The sequence below is a fragment of the Typopeltis vanoorti genome, chromosome 7 (assembly GCF_054136105.1).
Source record: "Typopeltis vanoorti isolate ZY-2024b chromosome 7, IOZ_Tvanoo_1.0, whole genome shotgun sequence".
In the NCBI taxonomy this organism is placed as follows: domain Eukaryota; kingdom Metazoa; phylum Arthropoda; class Arachnida; order Uropygi; family Thelyphonidae; genus Typopeltis; species Typopeltis vanoorti.
Genome location: NC_143555.1, coordinates 37,130,419 through 37,150,756, shown reverse-complemented (window position 1 = coordinate 37,150,756; position 20,338 = coordinate 37,130,419). Strand labels below are relative to the sequence as shown.

General features: G+C 36.3%; 1 protein-coding gene across 2 annotated transcripts in view; it reads left to right on the top strand.

Annotated features, from left to right (window-relative positions):
• LOC150104592 (ADP-ribose glycohydrolase MACROD1-like) overlaps positions 1 to 20,338 on the top strand; it is a 123,042-nt gene that overhangs the window by 69,024 nt on the left and 33,680 nt on the right. For both annotated transcript variants that reach the window (XM_090395802.1, XM_090395800.1), the window contains exon 6: positions 7,828 to 7,931. In XM_090395802.1, the coding sequence (XP_090251928.1) occupies positions 7,828 to 7,931 (104 nt within the window). The remainder of the gene's footprint in view (positions 1 to 7,827; positions 7,932 to 20,338) is intronic.

Here is a 20,338-nt window from a genome sequence, read left to right as displayed (position 1 = left end):
TGATTTTTTTTTTCTTCTGCAAACCGGGTCTTTTCTCATGAATTTTTTCATCTAGTCTGGTTAAAAGATCGAAACAATATTCCGCAGTTATTCTTTTAGCCTTTTCAAGATAATTAATAAACAAAATGCCTTTAACATCCCAAAAACCCTATGCCATTACATTTCCTACTGATGGAACTGAACTTTATCTTCTTTGACTCTGAAAAGCCGGCTTCTGTAAACTGTTTTGACTGCTGTTTGGATTCTGGTGTATAATGGCTAATCCAAGTCTCATCCATAGTAATAAATCGATGCACAAAATCAATTTTATTCTTGTTAAAATACTCCAAGCACTATTCAGAGATTTTCATGCGAGTGCGTTTTTGATCTGCTGTGAGTAAGCACAGCACCCATCTTGTGCAAAACTTTTTCATTTGCAATTCTTCATGCAAAATATATCGTACACGTCAATTTGAAATTGCCAGTTATCCAATACCATATTGGATTACAAATTACATACAAAGTGCAACACCTGCACTTTGTATGCATATAGATGCAACTTATGATGGATGACCTTGTGAATAGTGGAGCAGGATATTTGCAGTTCATGTGACATTCTCCCAGTGAATTTTGTCAGGCTTTGTTCAAAGGTCTTACGAATCCTCTCCACCCTCTCTTCTAATATTGGCTGCTTCTGTTTTTCAAAATGCTTCCTGTTAGGAAATTTTCTTTCCACAAACGGATATTACTGGAGTTAGGTGCTGCCTTTTTTTGTCCACCTAACAGAGCGTACGCTGCACTGCTTTGATTAATCTCAGCTCACCTAACCGCCACACAGCTTGCACTTTCTCCACCCTTAACACAGTCTTTAAAACTATGATAGCTCTGTCCAGCATCACCACCACATTGCGATACAGGAAAAAATTCTGGATGAACTTGTAGCATCTCTGGAACATTTGAACAACCCAAACCTTTCCCTTACATATTTCCGCATTTCAATTTTTTACTTTCTTTGAAACTAGGGAGGTCCAATGTGGACACCCTGTATATTTGCTACCATTATTATGGCAAGCCTGGATTGGTAGACCATACTTTGGACACTCTTCACACAGGATTAGATTAAAGAAAAGCAGTGTGCTACATAGACGTTGTTACAGGTCAGAAAGATTATTTTTAGCATCAGAAGTATCTGTGTTTATGCATTCTCCTAACTTTAACAAGTATGACTGCATTAATTTGCCAAAAATTTAGGTGACTATTATCCTAAGATCAACTCCTACACTACTAAAAAAAATTTTTTTTTCTTTTTTTTTTTTTTACAGCATTACCAAATTAGGACTTTAGTACTTTATCCATTAAATTTGAATTGTTTCACTTATTGTTGTGTGTAAACTGTAACATGTTATTACACATCTTCTCGGTGAACAGAACCCATTAGCACTATCAAACTAACATCTCTTTCATTCACATGTAGCTTTGATAGAACAATCATGAGGATAGTTTGTCTTTCATTTCGCAGGATCGATTTTTCGAGTGAAGGTGGTTAGTCACTCTCATTCAGAGATTGCAGGGCTTCTTTTCTCCTGAAAATTCTATTTCCATATCTCTGTTATGAGAATATCACATTTACCCTTTGATTAGAAACCTAGGTTCAAATAGTATCCATGACACAAGCAATCATTATGAGGGCTTTACTGCTGAAAGTGAGTTTATTGTTCACCTACTGAGATGGCAGCATTTTGCCTTCTGGAAAGAAATTTGGATTTTTATTCTACAAAACAGGTAAACTAGCTGAATAATACACATGTTTTAAGACCCACAATACACTGGCTCATAGTCTTGATTACTTTGGCCATATTTATTCCCTTTTAAAGGTCTAAGAACACATTCAATTACAGACACTAGCTTCATGGGCTTAGTTGCCTCAGCTGTAATTCCAATCCAATCTTTTCAATAAATACGGAGTAGCCACCATACAGCATCACCCTTGAATTTTTCAAGTGTCTCAAAAGATCAATACGTACTTTGAATGAATAGATGACAAACAACGTTATATATGGCATAAGAAATCAAGCATTGTCCAGCATATCATTTTTAATGGCTGCAGCATTAACTTGAAGGGCGCCACATGCTTTCATTTCGGATTTTATCAGTTTTTGAAAAAATAGTAATGGTTGAATGTTTTTACACCCTCTGTCCAAAAAGAAACCGAACTTTTGAAAGAAAATAAAACATAGGCCAATTATAATTATTCAAATAATTTATTTCAATCAATATTATTTCAATTCCTCAGCTTCGATACAGCATTTGGCAATGTCAATTAATTCGTTAAATGAGTTTTTTATATCGTTTTTTGGGGATACTGTTGAGGGTTGTGGTTGCTGCCACTTAAACATTTTCAATGGTGTCGTGTATCGCTTTCCTTTCATCGGCAGATGAAGTCGGGGGAAGAGAAAGAAGTCACAGGGTGCTAAATCGGGTAAATATGGCAAGTGATCCAACACATAAATTTGGTTTTTGCTCAAAAACTGTCTCACAATGTTCGAGATGGTGCATCATCATGCAAAAGTGACCAGCTGCCTGCATTACGATATTCATGCCATACACAACGAATTCTCGTTATCAATCGCTTCAAAACTCCAAGATAAAACTCGCCATTTGGCCAGGCAGAATGAATTCTGAATAATGCCATTGGAATCATAGAAACAAATCAGCATTGTCTTTACTTTTGACTTCTCCGAGCTACTTTTTTTTTGGATGCCCCTCTTCTAGTTGTCTCCATTCAGCACTCTGATGCTTTGTTTTGGGCTCATACTCAAAACACCACATTTCCTCACCAGTAACGATCATTTCAAGGAAGTTTGAGTCCTTACAAGCAGTTTTAATTAGGTCCTTGCAGTGTTCAATTCGATACATTCTTTGGTCGTAGGTCAACTTGTGGGGAATTCAATTTACGAAGGCCTAAACTCTCAGTCAAAATGTTGTACATAGTTGATTTTGGAATTCCCAATTCATCTTCAATCAATCTCATGGAAGATTTCGGGTTTTCTTTGATGAAATCATGCACTTTTTGGATGTTAACTTCGCTCAGTCCAGGTTTTGGACAGCCCAGCTTTTTGCTGTCCTCAAGCGTCTCCCGACCACTTTGAAATCGCTTAAACCACTCGTAAACTTGAGTACGGGATAAGCATGTGAAGTTTAACACAAAAGTCAATCGCAGCTCTCTGTTTGAAACCCATTTTCTGACCATTTGTCAAAACACACTGTCACTCTTGGCACTATGACTAGACTTCTAATGAAACAAATGTCATAAATAGTTGACACAACACTAATGAAGGTTGTCGCTTTCAACAACAAAAAGATACAACAGGTGGCACTACTAGTTTCTTCTATTTTCAAAAAGTTCAGTTTCATTTTGGACAGAGGGTGTAAATGTCAACTAAAGATGTCAAGAATTATATTCTTGGTTTAATCCTTCATACAGGTGTAAGCAAACAAAGTTTGCGCAGTAAGTACCTTTGTGACTTGGCTACTTGTATATAGAAGACGACTTCACATCAATTGCCTTAGTATCCCATAATATAAGATGCAACCTTTAGGGTATGTATAATACTGTGCATTATGGGAAGGCCACTATCCAGACTGGTTTTGACTTTTATTGTTTAAATGCAGGGATACCTCTCAAAAACCTCTAAGTTATCTACTAGATCACTCTAATTCTCACTTAGTGCCCCTATAAAAGATCACTACTAAATTCATTACTTCTGACCTGAATCACATCAGGACAGGAAACTCATCACTGGTTCCACCCACTGACACGTAAAAGTCCATCATTGAGTAGGACCTCTCTACTCCTCAGGAAGTAAGCAAACCCAACAACAAAAAGCATTAATAAATATCATCACTGGAAGGGACACATTACCAAGGTTGAAGTAATGCTGAAGTCATATATTTTGCATGCTCAAGTAGTGAAAAGGTGTATCACCATATTATTAAATTATTCAGGATAAGAACTAGATGTTGAAAGTTTTTTCACTTGTTTAAACTATGAACTAAAGATCACAAGAAATTATATTATTGGTTTAATCCTTTATACAAGTGTAAGCAAAGAAAGTTTGCATGTGAAGTACCTTCATTACTGGCCTGCTTGTATATAGAAGCTAAAGACTTCATCACAATTGCCTTAGTATTCCATAATACAAAGCACACATCCATTACGATGTGTATAATGCCATGCATTATAGGAAGTGCTACTACCCAGACTGGTTTCAACCTTTATTGAGGTCTCCTCTATATACAAGTAGCCTAGTCATGTAGATACTTCACATATAAACTTTGTTTGCTTGCATTATATAAAGTCTTAAACCAAGAATATAATTTCTTGGCATCTTTAATTTATAGTTTAACGAAGTGGAAAACTTTCAAATTAAATGCAGGATACTGGAGTGAAATTTATTTATTTATTTATTATATTAGTTTATAACATGCATTCACATACTATGGTCAGTTCTTACTGTGGCAAACATAGCAAACTCACTATTAAAAAAAAAAAAAAAAATCTACCAAAAAAAAAAAAAAGGCTTAAGTATTCATTAGTTTAGAAACCCTGTTGCCATTACAAATGATAGGAAATTTATTTATAGAGAGAATTTCTGTAAATGCTGGTAAAATTTGGCTAAGTGGTTAGCATGCTGACTTTCTAACTTATAGGCTGCAAGTTCAAATCTTGTGCCAATTAATGTTTGTTAATGTTATTAGGTAGTAGATAATTTTTGTTGGTTGGTGTGAGATAGCCTGCTTATTGGAAGCTGAAGTGTCTTGAAAAAAAGTGCGGTGTATGAATGTGGTCTGAAATTTTCTTGACCTAACAATGAAAAAACGAATTTATAATTTCCAAATTAGTTTTATTTTTCAACATAATCTTCCTTAAGACTAATGCATTTATTCCAGCGATGCTCCAGCACTATTATCCTGTCCCCGTGGTGGTTCTCAGTAAGATCTGCAAAATACCCCTCTACAGCTACAATCACATCTTGATTCGAAGAAGAATGCTGACCAGCGAGGAAGAGTTTCAGTCTTGGGAAGAGATAGAAGTCAGAGGGAGCTAAATCTGGGGAGTAGGGTGGATGTTCCAACAATTCATAGTGCAGATTCCCATTGTCAAAACACCTTCGTGGGTAGATGCATTGTCCTGATGAAAGATGATTTTTTTCTTCTTCAAACCAGGTCTTTTCGCAAATTTTATCGCCTAGTCTTGTTAAAAGACAGAATAATATTCCCCGGTTATTGTTTTACCCTTTTCAAGATAATTAATAAACAAAATGCCTTTAGCATCCCTAAACACTGACATCATGACCTTTTCTGCTGATGGAAAAACCAACTGTGTCTTCTTTGGTGCTAAACAACTGGCTTCTGTCCACTGTTTGGATTCTGGCGTGTAATAGCAAATCCAAATCTCATCCATAGTAATAAATCGATGCACAAAATCGGTTTTATTCCTATTAAAATGCTCCAAGAACTGTTCAGAGATTTTCATGCGAGTGCGTTTTTGATCTGCTGTGAGCAAGTGCAGCACCCATCTTGCAGAAAGCTCTTTCATTTGCAATTCTTCATGCAAAATATATCCTACACATTCTTTTGAAATGCCTATAGTCTCAGTAATTTCATACATTTTGACTCGCCGGTCATCCAATTTTACAACCTGCAGGTTGTAAAGAATCCAGCTATTCCTGTCTTGGGCCTTTCTTCTCCATTTTCTTCCAACTTTCTTAATCATTGGATCTTTCCACCTTAACGCCGGTCTTTCAGGTTTCCTTGATCAGTGATTTCTGGTGTTATTTACACATTTTGGATGTCCTTCACATGAATCATCTTCAAGGCTGGTACAGCCATGTTTAAACTCGGCAGCCCATTTAAACCTTCTCTTACAAATAATTTTATAACTGCACGATACTCAGTTTATTCATTTTAAGGGATACAGACGACGCTTTTGTTTCAGAGCTGTATAAAACAAACTACTTGATAGAATGACTTGCAATTTCACATGGATGTTTATGACAGATGTACCAACTAAAAAAAAAAAATCTTGCCGATATTGTTGCCATCTATGGTCGAAACCACCCTCATATGGTCTGCAGAGATGCCGACAATATATGGCATGTTACCAGATTATCTTGTTGTCTGGTATAACTTTGTCCAGGATTTGGTGGTTTTATCACTAATATCAAATCAACTTTCTCAGATCAAAATCATGAATTTAAATAATCATGCCATAAAAATTAAGTAGATTATCAGATGCTAGTTGTGAGTCATTGAGATGTAAAGATATAAGCACAGCAATTTCTTCCTTATTGCAAAATTGAGCAACGTGTTCCAAGAAGAGTAGAGGAATACAATTCTTAAATATACGAGGTGCGTCTAAAAGGTTCAGTGAATGGTATCAGAAAACAAACAAAACAGAAGATACAAACAAATTACCTTTAGGGGCCTTCAAAACAATTGCCATCCTTCACAACATACTTTTGGCAACATTCATAAAGCTTCTGGAAACTGTCAGCAAAGGCCTCCTCAGGAATTGATTGCAGAACCACTGTCACATGTTCTTGGATTGCTGCCACGTCTACAAAACGTTAGGCGATCAACATTGTCTCGACCTTGGACTTTTGCAGGCGATTCTTTTAGGTTCGCAGGGAAGACGGTGAACGAAATTTCATCAATTGCCACTTAGATTCCGGATTGAACTGGTAGCACCAGGTCTCATCTCTTGTGACGATGGTTCGCAGAAAGGATGGATCCTGATCATACATGTTAATGAAATCTCCAGAGGTTTCCATCCGTTTTGCTTTCTGTTTGTCTCGCAGCTTGTGCAGCACCAACTGGGAACAGATCTTCTGCTTACCCAAATCTTCGCAGACAATAGTGCGCACCGTGTCCTTGCTGATGCCCAATTCCTCCACCAGCAATCATAGAGTCTCAGTCGCCAATCCTGTGCCAGCATTTGTCACACTCACTCGATAATGTCTGGCCGATGACTGACCCGAACATGACTCATCCTCATTCGTTTCCTTCCCGTTAAAGCGATTGAACCAGTCATAAACACATTTTCTGCTCACAGCTTCCGTCCCATACACTTGCACCAACACTGTCTCTGTTTTCCCAATTTGTAGCAGAAGCCACAAATTGGGGAGAACGGTGTTCACTCATTGCTCCATTGCATTTGTCACACTCACTCGATAATGTCTGGCCGATGGCTGACCCGAACATGACTCATCCTCATTCGTTTCCTTCCCGTTAAAGCGATTGAACCAGTCATAAACACATTTTCTGCTCACAGCTTCCGTCCCATACACTTGCACCAACACTGTCTCTGTTTTCCCAATTTGTAGCAGAAGCCACAAATTGGGGAGAACGGTGTTCACTCATTGCTCCATTGCACTGTGATCCTACCTCTCACACTGACTACGTTTGACTGCCCGCAGCGGGTTTATCCTGACGGTCACATGTACTCCTTGCTAGGTGGTACTTCTCAACATGTCTCTGGATAGTCATGCATGCATGTCGCACCTGCCCCATGTTGCCGTTGAGATATCGGACCATTCACCGAACTTTTCAGACTACCCTCGTATATCTGGTATTACAAATTTGAAAATAAATTTACAAGTATAAATTTTTAATCCAATTACATTTATTTCCAGTTAAATACATGATTGCAGTTAATGATGATATTTAACCAATTCAGTTGAGTAAATGCCATGGAGGTTTTTCTCCCCCCCCCCCCCCCCCCCCCCCCCGTTAATTGTTAATGCTTGTACTTTGCTGATTGACACAAGCAGTTCAATTACTTTTTAGATATAATTCACACTGTTGGACCCATTGGTGAAAATGAAGCAAAGTTGCGAAGTTGCTATTCAACAGCACTTAATGTTCTTAAAGAAAACAACCTTCGTAGTGTAGTAAGTATAATTTTTTATTTTCTGTCATTGTCACAATAAAAATGTAAAATCCACAAAAAATTAAATTTTAATTTTAGGTGTGTCGTAAAATTGGCTATTAATCATAAAACTGAATATAATATTTTTTAATCCAAATTTTATAAGACCTCACTTTTTTGTGCTAATGATTATTGTAATCACAATGTCAGATTCCTTTCTGATATCTGTAGTTCTGATGTTGTTGTTGTCTTGTCCTTTGAAGGTCTTGTCCTCTTTTGCTTAGATGTTTTTGTGTGCTCCTTGTACTGTTTTGGCTATGTCAATGATTTTGTTTGTTAGGATTTATTTCTTGCAAGGCTGCTGTAATTGCTGGACAGGTAAAGATGTGAGTGGGTGTCAGTTCAGTATTGGAGCAGTTGTTGCAGTTTCTATATGTTCTCGTATCATCTGTATTGATCTTCATTCCTCTATAATGTCCTGTTCGTAGTCTTGCTACAGTGGTGGAGGTCTTTCTGTCAGCACTGATTTTGGGAATTTGATGTCATATCACTGATTTCAGTGGAATTAGTTTAGCTTTTGCTAGTGCATTGGCATCAGCAAGAGTTATCATGTGAATTTCTTGGTTGAGTTCTCTGGCCTCTTTTGCTAATTTATCAGCTGGTTCATTGTAATCAATGCTTACATGAGCAGGAATCCATTGTAAAATGCAACTTTTTCCTAAACACTTTAGTTGATTTAAGAGTTTATGGATGTCTTGTGTGAGCTTGGTATTGCCATTTTTGATTGCCTCCATAGCTGATCTTGAGTCACTGTAAATTATAATTCCTTCAGATTGTTGAGATGATGATAGTTTTAAGTAGGCTTCAAGTATTTTATTTATTGCGTAGAGTTCGCTGGTAAAATTGGAAGTGATTCTCCCAGATTCAACTTTTATTGAAAGTTTTTCACCTTTCGGGAGTAAAAGGAGAACACCAGCGCCTCCATTAATCATATTGGTGTCTGATGATCCATCGGTATAACAAATAACCTGTTTGGAGGATGAAAGAAGGTTGATAGTATTTAGGCCTTTTTCTTTGAGCATTTTGTTTGGTTCTATTTTTGAACAGAGTTTGGTAAGGTTTAGATTTATGGAGGTATTTGAAGGTAAAGGACTGAAAAATAGAGGTTCTTTGTTTATGTGGGCATTTAGCTGATCAAGACCTATTTCCTTCCTGATAGTGTCATCATATTGTAAAGTTGATGATCTGTGAAGTCTGCATTTTTGATTCCGATGTTCATAAGTTTTTAGGGAGATATGATCACTTTGGTAGCTTCTGATATCATTTATGAATTTTATGGTGGCAAATTTTCATCTGTCCTCCAGCAGGTCAAGCCCACATTTCTGTTGGGCTCTGATGTTGTTAGTGGATGAGACTGCACCAATGATAATCTTGGATGCTTTTGCTTGTATTTTGTCTAATTTTTTCTTTACTGATAAGGCTGAAGGTGACCAGATAGGTGCTGCATATTCCATTATTGGCCTTATTAGTGTAGTGTAAGTAGTTTTGAGAATTTTTGGTTTTGTGCCCCAATTTGTTCCACAAAGCCTTCAGTATATTTAATTTTTTTAGAGCTCTGTTGGAAGTGTTAGAGATGTGTTGTGCAAAACGTAATTCCTGATCAAGCATAATACCAAGGTATTTTGGATTTGTGACTTTTTCAATTAGCTTGTTGTTGATCATGACTTTGGGATTGTAGGAATGTCTGTTTTTCCTGTCTGTACTAAAGGTGCTTAGTTTTGTTTTGTCTGGGTTGATTTTGAGTTTAAGTTCATCTGACCATTTTTCTAATCCTCACATGGATTTGTTTAGAATCTCCTCTGATTCTTTGATTTTAGCACTAGTGTGCCAAATGGCTATATCATCTGTATAGCAAGTTACTTTTGTATCTTCTGTAAGGTAGGGATGAATGTTATTGACACATAGAAGGAATAGTAAGGGACTGAGTACTGAGCCCTAGGGAACACCAGCCCAGTTTCTCCGCTCTCTTAATGTTGCTGCATTGATTCTGACTTTGATCTTTCTTCCTCTAATGAAATCAGCAATCCAGATTAAAGTGTTTCCTCTAATTCCAATATCATGTACTGTTTGTATTAATTTTTTGATCCAAACACGATCAAAAGCGGCAGTCATATCAAGGAATATGGCAGTTGTCTTTTTTGTTGGTTTTTCCTGAAATGAGTCTGTTATTGTTTGGCAGAAGTGGAATAATTGATCTGTTGTCAAATGACAGGTTCTATAGGCAGTTTGGTAGTAGTTGATTTTCTTATTTTTTGTTAGCCATTGCATAAGCCTGGAGTGTATGACTCTTTCAGTAATTTTACAAAGTATGCTAGTTAATGCGATAGGTCTATAGCTTTGACATTCTGCAGCATTTTTGTTAGGTTTCGGGATGGGTACAATAACTGATTTTTTCCATTCTTTTGGAAGTTTGCCTGTTCGCCAAGAGGTATTGAGAATGTCCAGAAGTTGTTCTTTGGCATTTTTGCCAAGGTGACCAAAGATAAGATCATTACCAGGAGATTTATTAGGTGCAGTTTTCTCAATTGATGAATTTAGTTCACTTAGTGTAAATTCTTCGGAGAAGATGTTCATTAGTTTGGTATGTTCTTGCTCGTTTTAGTATTTTACTTGAGTTTATTGAGGGTCTTGTTATACTGAAGTTTGGAGCTGTTTGAATAGGTTTTTGCCAGTGTGTTTGCAATTTCTTGATCTGTAATAGCTTGTTTCCCAGCATTTATGATAAAGTTTGTTTTCTGTTGGTTCTGTTTTTTGATATTGTTGTCCAGGATTCTAATAATGTTCCAGCGTTATCTGTCTTTTCTTGGATCCAGGTTATTGCAAGGCTCTGCCCATTTTTCTTGTTTGCATTTCTAAATTTCCTGCTCTATTTTGTGTGTTATGTCCATTAATTTCTTTCTGTATTCATCAGTTTTATTAATTCTGAATTGTTAGTTGATATTATCTCTTTCTGTAATCATTGAATCAATATCGTGATCTTTCCAGTATGGTATCCAGGTATTTTTCTGCTTACCTCTTGGTATTGTTGCTTTGGCAGCTTTACTGATGTGTGAAGTAAGGATTTGTAATTTTCTGTCGAGGTTTCCAGAGACAGGTTCATCTTGACAGAGGCTCTCCAAGGTTTGAGTAAACCTTGTCCAGTCGGCTTTTCTGAAGTTCCATGTCCTTTGGATTTGCTGTTCTTAATCAATCTTGAAGTTTAGTGTGGTATGTTATTATGGGTCTGTGGTCACTGATGGCATTTCCCAAAAGTTTCCATTGTGTTCTTGATGCAATGCTATAATTAATAGCTGTGATGTCAATAGCAGATTCAGTTCCCGTAGTTTTAGAGAGATAGGTGTTCTGTCCATTGTTAATTGTTGTGAGTTCCAAATCTGTAAAGAGGTCTTCCAATTGTTGACCTTTATGGTCTAAATCAGGGGAGCCCCATGTTGTGCTTTTTTGCATTTAGGTCACCAAGTATAATGGTTGTATCAGTTGGGGATTCGCTTAGCTTTTCGATGATGTCTGTATTAATATTTGTATTATTAGGGTGGTAGACGTTTGTGATTGAAATAGAATGGTTTGGTAGGTGTGTTTCAACAGCTTGAGCTTCCGTCGAACTGTTATTATTTAAACATTGATTTAGGGTGATTTCTGAGGTCTTCAAAAGGATAGCAAGCCCGCCACCTGCTCTTTCCTCTCTATCCTTCCTAAGAACTGTATATCCTTTGATGCTGAAGTTCAGATTTTTGTTCAGTTTTGTTTCTTGTAGACAAGCTACATGGATATTGTTTTTGTAAAGCAGGTATTTAAGTTCATCCATTTTTCTCTGAGTACCGTTGATATTGAGTTGCAAAATGTTTATATGAGTCCTCGTAGCATATTTATCATCAGGAGCCTGGACGCAGTATCGCAGTAGCATTGGTTGATATCGTTCTATGACTCTTCATTAGAACATTGGTTGCCGTTGCCACATTAGTTAGTTACCTTGAAATCGAACATAAGAAATTTGGTCAAGAGCTTCGGGGGGGGGGGGTAGTTCTGATATTGATGCCATATGTCTCCCTAAGTTTTCTGAGATCAGTAAGGAAAAAAAAAAATATATATATATATATATAAAGAGAGAGAGAGAAATGCAGTGCAAAAGCCATTGATAATGGAACATAGACCAATTCATGTTCTAATATTGCATATGTTGTATCATCTATCAGCAGTCTCTACATGCCACATTATTTGCTGGTCATTTCGTGAATAGCTGAAATGTGAGATTACATACATACATACATACATCATCAATTTCCTGATATATATATATACCCCAAAGAGGTGTTGCGGTTACTATGACAGCACTACATGATTAAGTTTACATTATTATTAATTTATCAACAATTTTCCTCCAAATCAAATCTATTACTTGTGAACACTTCAATATCTAACATTTTGTGCTTCTAAGGGCACTTCTGACCGAATCAGTCCACCTAGACCTTGGTCTTACCTGGGTCTCTTTCCCACCATCAAACACCTGATGCCAATATGGCAGTTAAAAATGGGTAAAGAAATTGCTAATCTTTCCTCACCCATTCCGTTTAAGTGGCCATACAACCTTAGATTAGCTCTTCTGACATATTCTTGAATGCTAATAATGTCAAGTTATTTTCTAATGTCTTCATTTTTGATATGATTCTACCATTGATGCCATCAGTTCATTTCCCTACGTTCCTCAGAATCCTCATATCTGTAGTCTCTATCTTATTTCTAACCCAACTATCAGATCCATAACTTAAAACTGGTTTAAATAATGTCTTGTATACTGCTAATTTGGTGTTTTGGCTAATTTCTTTCTTATTCCATATAAATTTAACCATATAAATTTATTCAGCTGGCTAACTACCATACCAGCTTTTCATATTCTGTTGCTATTTCCAGATTTGACCTGCCATTTTCACTAAAAACCATGCCTAAATAGTTGAAATATTTTACTTGTTCTATAGGCTCTCCATTCAGAATGCAGCTAAAGTATGCTATGCTCCTGCCTATTTTCATAGTTTTGGTCTTTTTATTGCTGATGTTCATGCCAAATTTGGTACAGCTCTTATTCAATTTAGTTAATGAATCTTGGAGACTTGCATTAGATGTACAACATCATTTGCATAAAGCAAAGAGAAGTTTGACAACTCCAATTCTAATATCAGGCTTGACGCCACTTTCTTTCATGATGTGATGCATAGATGATGAATAAGAGTGGAGAGAATATACATCTTTGTCTTACCCCTGATTTTAAATCAAACCATCTTACTGTACTTCCTTCAATTCTAACTTCTGACTTACAACTCAAAGACTACGTATTGCTTGATATAATGCCCCATTGACACCATATAACTGTAGCATTTTGAATAGCTTTTTTCTCTTGGCACCTTGTCCTTTTCCAGATCTACAAAGTTTAAATACTGATCTTTGTTATATTCCCATGTTTTTTAAAACTATTTGTCATAAAATGAAAATCTGATCCTATCAGCCTCTGTTTAGCCTGACTTCAGCTTGTTCTTCACCAAGCTTCCCTTCCATAGTCCTTCTCAATTGTTTCTCATGTATACTTGCATAAATCTTACCAAGAACACACACAGTAGGGAAATACCTCTTTAATTCTCACATTCAGTTTTATTTCCGTTTTTATATATGGTTACTATGAGAGCTTTACTCCAATCATCTGGAATTCATCCCTCTGTCCAGGCCTTCTGAACTATGCAGTGCATCCACTGTAAGACTTTTATACCTCCATACTTGAGCATTTCTGGTCGAATATCATCTATTCCAGCTGCCTTTCCAAATTCAGACCTTTGATGGCTTTTTGTACTTCAAGTACGGATATATATTCCTGACTGCATCCCTGTTGAGTGTTTTTTACCACTGATTGTTTTATTTAGCAATTAGATATACCTCTGACATAGAGACTAGGAATAGTGATGTTCTTGTGTGTTAAGAGAAAGAAGAAGTAATTAGGTTATGTAGTATTTATCTATTTTGTAGGAATTGTAGCCATTGGCCAAGAAAGTATGGCACACATATTTAAGCTCTATGGAAAGAGTTGTATCTTAGAACAAATTGCTCTGGCTCTGTGTGTGTGTTTTTAGAATACCATACTGTTCAGCTGGATGATGATGTGAATGTTTATGTAAAGCAAAGAGCTGACATTAACATCTCCAATTCGATATCATGTTTAATACCACTTTCCTTCATAATGTGATCCATATAGATAATGAATAACAGAGGGGATAATGTACAACCTTGTCTCAACAGATTTAACATTAAACCATCTTCCTGTACTTCCTTCACTTCTAACTGCTGACTTACAACTCAAACAAAGACAAAGTATTGCTTGATATAATGCCCCATTGACACCATATAACTAGCATATTGAATAGCTTCTCTCTTGGCACCTTGTAATATGCATTTTCCAGATCGACAAAACTTAAATAAAGATCTTTGTTATATTCCCATGCTTTCTCAACTATTTGTCGTAAAGTGAAGATCTGATCCTGACAGCCTCTATTTGGCCTGAATCCAGCTTGTTCTTCACCAAGCTTTTCTTTCACAATTCTTCTCAACTGTTTCTCAAGTATACTTGCATATATCTTACCAGGAACACTCAGTAGGGAAATACCTCTGTAATTCTCACATTCATTTTATTTCCCTTTTTAATATATAGGTACTATTATAGCTCTACTCCACACATTGGGAATTCGTCCCTCTGTCCATGCTTTCTTAACTATGCAGTGCAGCTACTGTAAGACTTTTATACCACCATACTTTAGCATTTCTAGTTGAATATCATCTACTCCTGCTGCCTTTCAACATTTCAAGCTCGATGGCTTTTTCTACTTCAAGTATGGATTTGTATTCCTGGCCTGTTGAGTGTTTTTTTACCACTGTGCTATCACTGCTTGTTTCATTTAGCAATTTTTCAAAGTAATTACTCCATACTTAGGATATCTTTTTCCTCCTGTTTTCATGTCACCTTTATCATCTCTAACTCCTTTTACAGCAATCTTTCCTCCATTCCTAAGCTTCTTCAACAACCTCCAGAATATCTTACCCCTTCTTGATAATTATTTTCTATGTTCCTCCCATGACTTCTGTTTAGCTAGTTTTACACAGTGTTTTGCTTTCTTACATTTGTCTCTGTATTCCCTAAGAGCACAAGCTGACTTATTTGCCTGGAACTTTTGATATGCTTTCTTCTTTTTCTTCACTGCCTCTTTAACTTCCTGTGTCTGCCATGGAGTTCTGAATTTTCTATCCTTGCAGACAACCTCACCACATGCCTCTCTGGCTGAAGTAATCAGGGTTTTCTTCAAGGCTTGCCACTGAATCTCCAAGATTTGGTTCCTGTTCTCAAACTCTTTCATTTTTTCTTCAATAATCTTTGTGTATTTTAGTCTACAGTTCACATCTGAGAGCTGCTCAACTTTTATTTGCTTTAAAACTTTCTTATATGTTATTCTTTTCAATATGAAATTCAATTTAATCCTGCTCAAGACTAAATAGTGATCGCTTCCAATTTCAAATCCTCTGTACACTCTGGTGTCCTGCACCAGGGAGAAAGCATCACTATCAGCAATAACTTAGTCAATGAGACTTTTCTTATTCCTTGCCTCTTCTCTCCATGTGAATTTGTGCACATTTTTATGTTGGAACATGGTGTTAGTAATAACCAGTCCATGTCCTGAGCAGAAATCCAACAGGTATTTGCCATTATTATTAGCTTTGCTCTTTTCTCCAAATTTTCCCAAATTATTTTTGTATGTCTGACAATCATTTCCTACTCTGCTATTTAGATCCCCAACAAGGACCAACTTTTCCTTTTTCATTGTGTCAGTTGCTTTTTCTAAAACATCAAAAAAATTCCTCCACTTCTACCTTAGTAGAACCTTCTGTTGGACCATAGTCACAAATAAGTCTCATTGTCCGATTCACCATTCTAATATTTGCCCACATCACTCTACTTGAGACTGCCTGCCATTCAAGAAGATAAGCCTCGTATTTTGTGTTGAATACTATGGCTACTCCTTCTTTTTCTTGATTGTCATTTCCTGAGTATGACATTTTATATTTATTGCTCAGAAAGATCTCACCAGTTTTTGTCTTTTTTGTTTCAGTCATCCCTATTGTGTCGATCTGGTACTTATCTAATTCTTCAGCTAGCTCCATTTCTTTGCTATTCAGGCTTCTTATGTTGATAGTACCAGTCTTTAACTTTGGTGATGTTGAGTTGGGGTGTGCTTTCAGATTTGTTCAAGTAGCTGACTTTTTGCGGTTCGCCCTGGGTCCCTGGCAAAAACAATTGGGGTGTGCGACGCCCAGCCGGCATGAAATTTTGTCATGTTGTACCATCATTTTCTATATTAATTTAAGTGAATAATAATACAATTTCATCGGCTAAATCCCAAATTGCCAGCCCATCGTTGTCCGTTCATTATCCAGGTAGATACCCAACAGGGTGCTCCACAAGAAGGTGAGGATTGGACATTAGGTCAGAAGCCCTGGTCGGTTCTCCGCATTCCTTTAAAGGCTATGTGGAGGTCTCCTCTCAGTTATACAGCTTTGACCGAGATGATGATATAAACTCTACAGCTCTGATCAGGTATTTCTACACATCACATAGATGTAAGTAGATTCCTATATGTGATTACTTATGAGCAAATAACTTCCCTGAAGAGTGCTCAAGGATAAATACTAGGTGCAAGGTAACTTGGAGGATATCTCCACATATCATTTAAGGAATGTGAAGAATGACTGGGGCTTCTGACTTAATGTTTATTCCTTACCTTCTCATATTGCACCTCCCCCCCCCCATTAGCGTATATGGACTGAAAATTTTAACTTCAACCAATTAAATTGTATTCTTATTGACTTAAAATGATGAATTGCATTTGATTCTTTGAAACGAACTGCTCAAATATTTTCTTTTCAATAAAGCATTGTAACTATAGAGTAATCCACGGAATGATTAGTGGATGTGGCATTCATTGGACCTGATTCTCTTTTTCATTATTTTATGTCACTTTCACACAGGAGAAGCCAAAAAACTTTACCTATGGTACTAAAGTATAATAGGTACAACTCTCATGAGTAGGAATCCCATAAAAGAAAAAAAATACAGACAAAGATATAAATAGGTAACTAACATAGATAAATAAGAGATAAAAGGCTGTTATTGATGAAGGAGAGGAAGACAGATGAACAAATCAATCCTGCATGTAGGGAGATATCAAGAGAAAAGAATCTTTTGATATTCTTTTTCAAGATCTGGAGATTGTAGTCTTTACTTGTAATGGGAGTACTTAATGGCAAAGGCTGTTCCAGAGAACAAAGGTAGATGGAATAAGAGATGAATTGGAGTAATAGCTTCAGTTAGTTAGCAGTCAACTGTAAATGGGTGTGAGCAGCTGTTACTCATGTTATTGTAGGAGTAATCAATTAGCCAGACATCTTCTTTTGGATGGGATCAAAATTAATATTAGCAAGTGAGTATTTATTATATTTATTATCCTACTAATTTCACCGATTTTTGCTATCGACATCTTCAGGGATACAATTGGTAAGCGATATGAAGTTAACAGACTAGGTTTTAACTGACAGTTCTAATTCATACAAAATTAGTACAGTGCGAGACAATGCGTGTGTCTCAGGAACATGATTTATTTGTTACGAGACATAATGTAATTGGCGTGAAAGTTCATTTCTTTGATGTTTAGTGATCTAATTAAAGTTAACTAATTAACTAACATTCCTAAAATGTGTTATAATTTCTTATACAAGTAATCAAGAAAGAAAATCGCACTATGAACAGGATCGACAAGATCACTAAACGAAAGGTATGCAATATTGAAGGTTTAAAATGCAAAAAGGCTAAGTGTTTAAACTATCTGACATTTTTAAAAAGGTGTCGAGACAATAACATTATCCCAAAATTTCTTCGTCTCAAACAACATTTTAATTAAAAAAAAAAGCTAATATTATTTACCACAAAACTTCATTTGCCCTTCTCCGGGAAAGAATTAGCCATACGAGAGCCTTCCTCAGCCAAATAGACCTCAATGCTATGATTTATTCACGGACATCTCTAATTACCTTGACGTAGATACCTGACAACAGTTATGCCAAAACCTTCAGTTACAGCAAAAAGATGCAAATTGATAAATTCAACTTGCTATATGATAATTACATTAACTCTAAACTGTCTCTACCAGATAACCAAGTGATAATGAACCTATCTAAACACATTTTAACAAAACCTGATCTCAATTCTCAAAAAAAGGATTCAATTTCGCCTTAAAACCTACTACTATTCCTAAAATAGAGTTCATCTGCAACTTAGAAAAAGCCATCTCGTTGCTACCACACCCAATAGCTAATGACTTACGATTAAAAAGCAGCATAATCCTCTCCGCTCCGTCAAGATCTCCTAACACCAACTCTAACCAAATGGAAAGAAGAACACTACTCAAATTAAAGAATAATAAAGACATCATCATACTTAAAGCTGACAAAGGCAATAAAACTATTATCTTGAATACGAAAGATTATAAAGAGAAAATTAACAATCTATTATCAGACATGTCTGTCTATGACGTCCTCAGTACAGATCCTATGCAAAAAAAACCATAACGACACCAATGAACTATTACGTGGAATGACAAACTGGCCTATGCACCTAATAAGAAAACTAAAATCCATGCACCCGTTGACTCCAAGATTGTATGGCATTCCTAAAATACATAAAGAAGGTGCACCATTACGTCCAATAGTTTACCTTGATGGACCTGTGGTTTCAGTCAGGATTTCTCCATGACTGCAGGTTGTAAAGAATCCAGCTATTCCTGTCTTGGGCCTTTCTTCTCCATTTTCTTCCAACTTTCTTAATCATTGGATCTTTCCACCTTAAGGCCGGTCTTTCAGGTTTCCTTTTGGTATCTCTCGGATACCGGTTTGTAACTCTTGACTGTCCATCTGTTGTCTCTCATTCTGGCAAGATGTCCTGCCCATCTTCTTTTGCTGTTGTAGATTGTTTTTATTATATCTGTGAGTCCAGACTTCTTCCTGATTTCTGTGTGTCTTAAGTGGTCTATTTTGTTTATATTGCATATTCTTCTTTCTATTGCACGTTGAGTGTTATTAAGCTTTGTTCTTCTTTTAAAGTTGTGTTCCATGTTTCACTGCCAAAAGTTAATGCTGGTAAGATGTAACTGTTGAAAAGATGGGCTCTTATGTCTATATCTATGTTTTGGTTGGTAAGTGTTGATTTTATTTTGTTGAAGGCTATCCAAGCAGCTCTTTTTCTCCTTGCTATTTCATTTGATATATTATTATTCATTTTTATGGACTAGCCGAGGTAGATGTATTCTTCAACTTTTTCGATGGTGTGAGATTCTTGAGTGATTGTATGATCTTTACGGTATTTGTTTTTCATCCATCTTGTTTTGTCAGGGTGTATTTCCAATCCAATTTTTTGGCAGTTTTGGCTTATGTTATTCAGCATTGATTCTAAGAGTTTGGGTGAGTGAGATATTAATACCACATCATCAGTGAATAATAGGATATTTAATATTTCACCATCAATGTTTATTCCATCTTTCATGTCAAATGGTTACGTCCAATAGTTGATGGAATCTATTCTCCAACTTACCAACTGTCTAAATATCTAGCCAAGATTTTACAACAACACATTCACAACTCGGATACTTATATCAAAAACTCACAACATTTTATTGAAAAATTAAAAAACATCCCTGTCTCTCAAGATGATATACTAGCAAACCTTGGTGTCACATCTCTGTTTACAAACATTCCAGTTGTGGAAGTCATCAACATCTTAGACAACTTGTTCCCAAGAAACATCACTACGTTGTTCAATCATTGTTTAACTTTGAACTATTTCGTTTGGCAAAAAACCGTCTACAAGCAACTTAACAGATTAGCCATGGGTAGCCCCCCCCCCCTCTCCTTCTTGTGCTGACTTATTCATGGAAGACCTAGAAGATAAAATCTTATCTCAAATTACCCCAAAACCTAAAACTTGGTACAGATATGTAGATAACATCTTTATCATTTGGAATCATAAGAAAGAAGAACTAATGGATTATCTTAACCAAATCAATAGTTTCCACCATACCATCAAATTCACATTAGAAATTGAAAAAGATGAAAAACTTCCATTCCTAGACATCCTAATAAAGAAACAAACCAATAACAGTACCAACCTGTCTGTGTATAGAAAACTTACGAATACTGGACGTTACCTCCATTTCAACTCGTCACATCATATATCACAGAAACTTAGCATTATCCATATGCTTAAGAAAAGAGCTATACAGTACACTACAGACC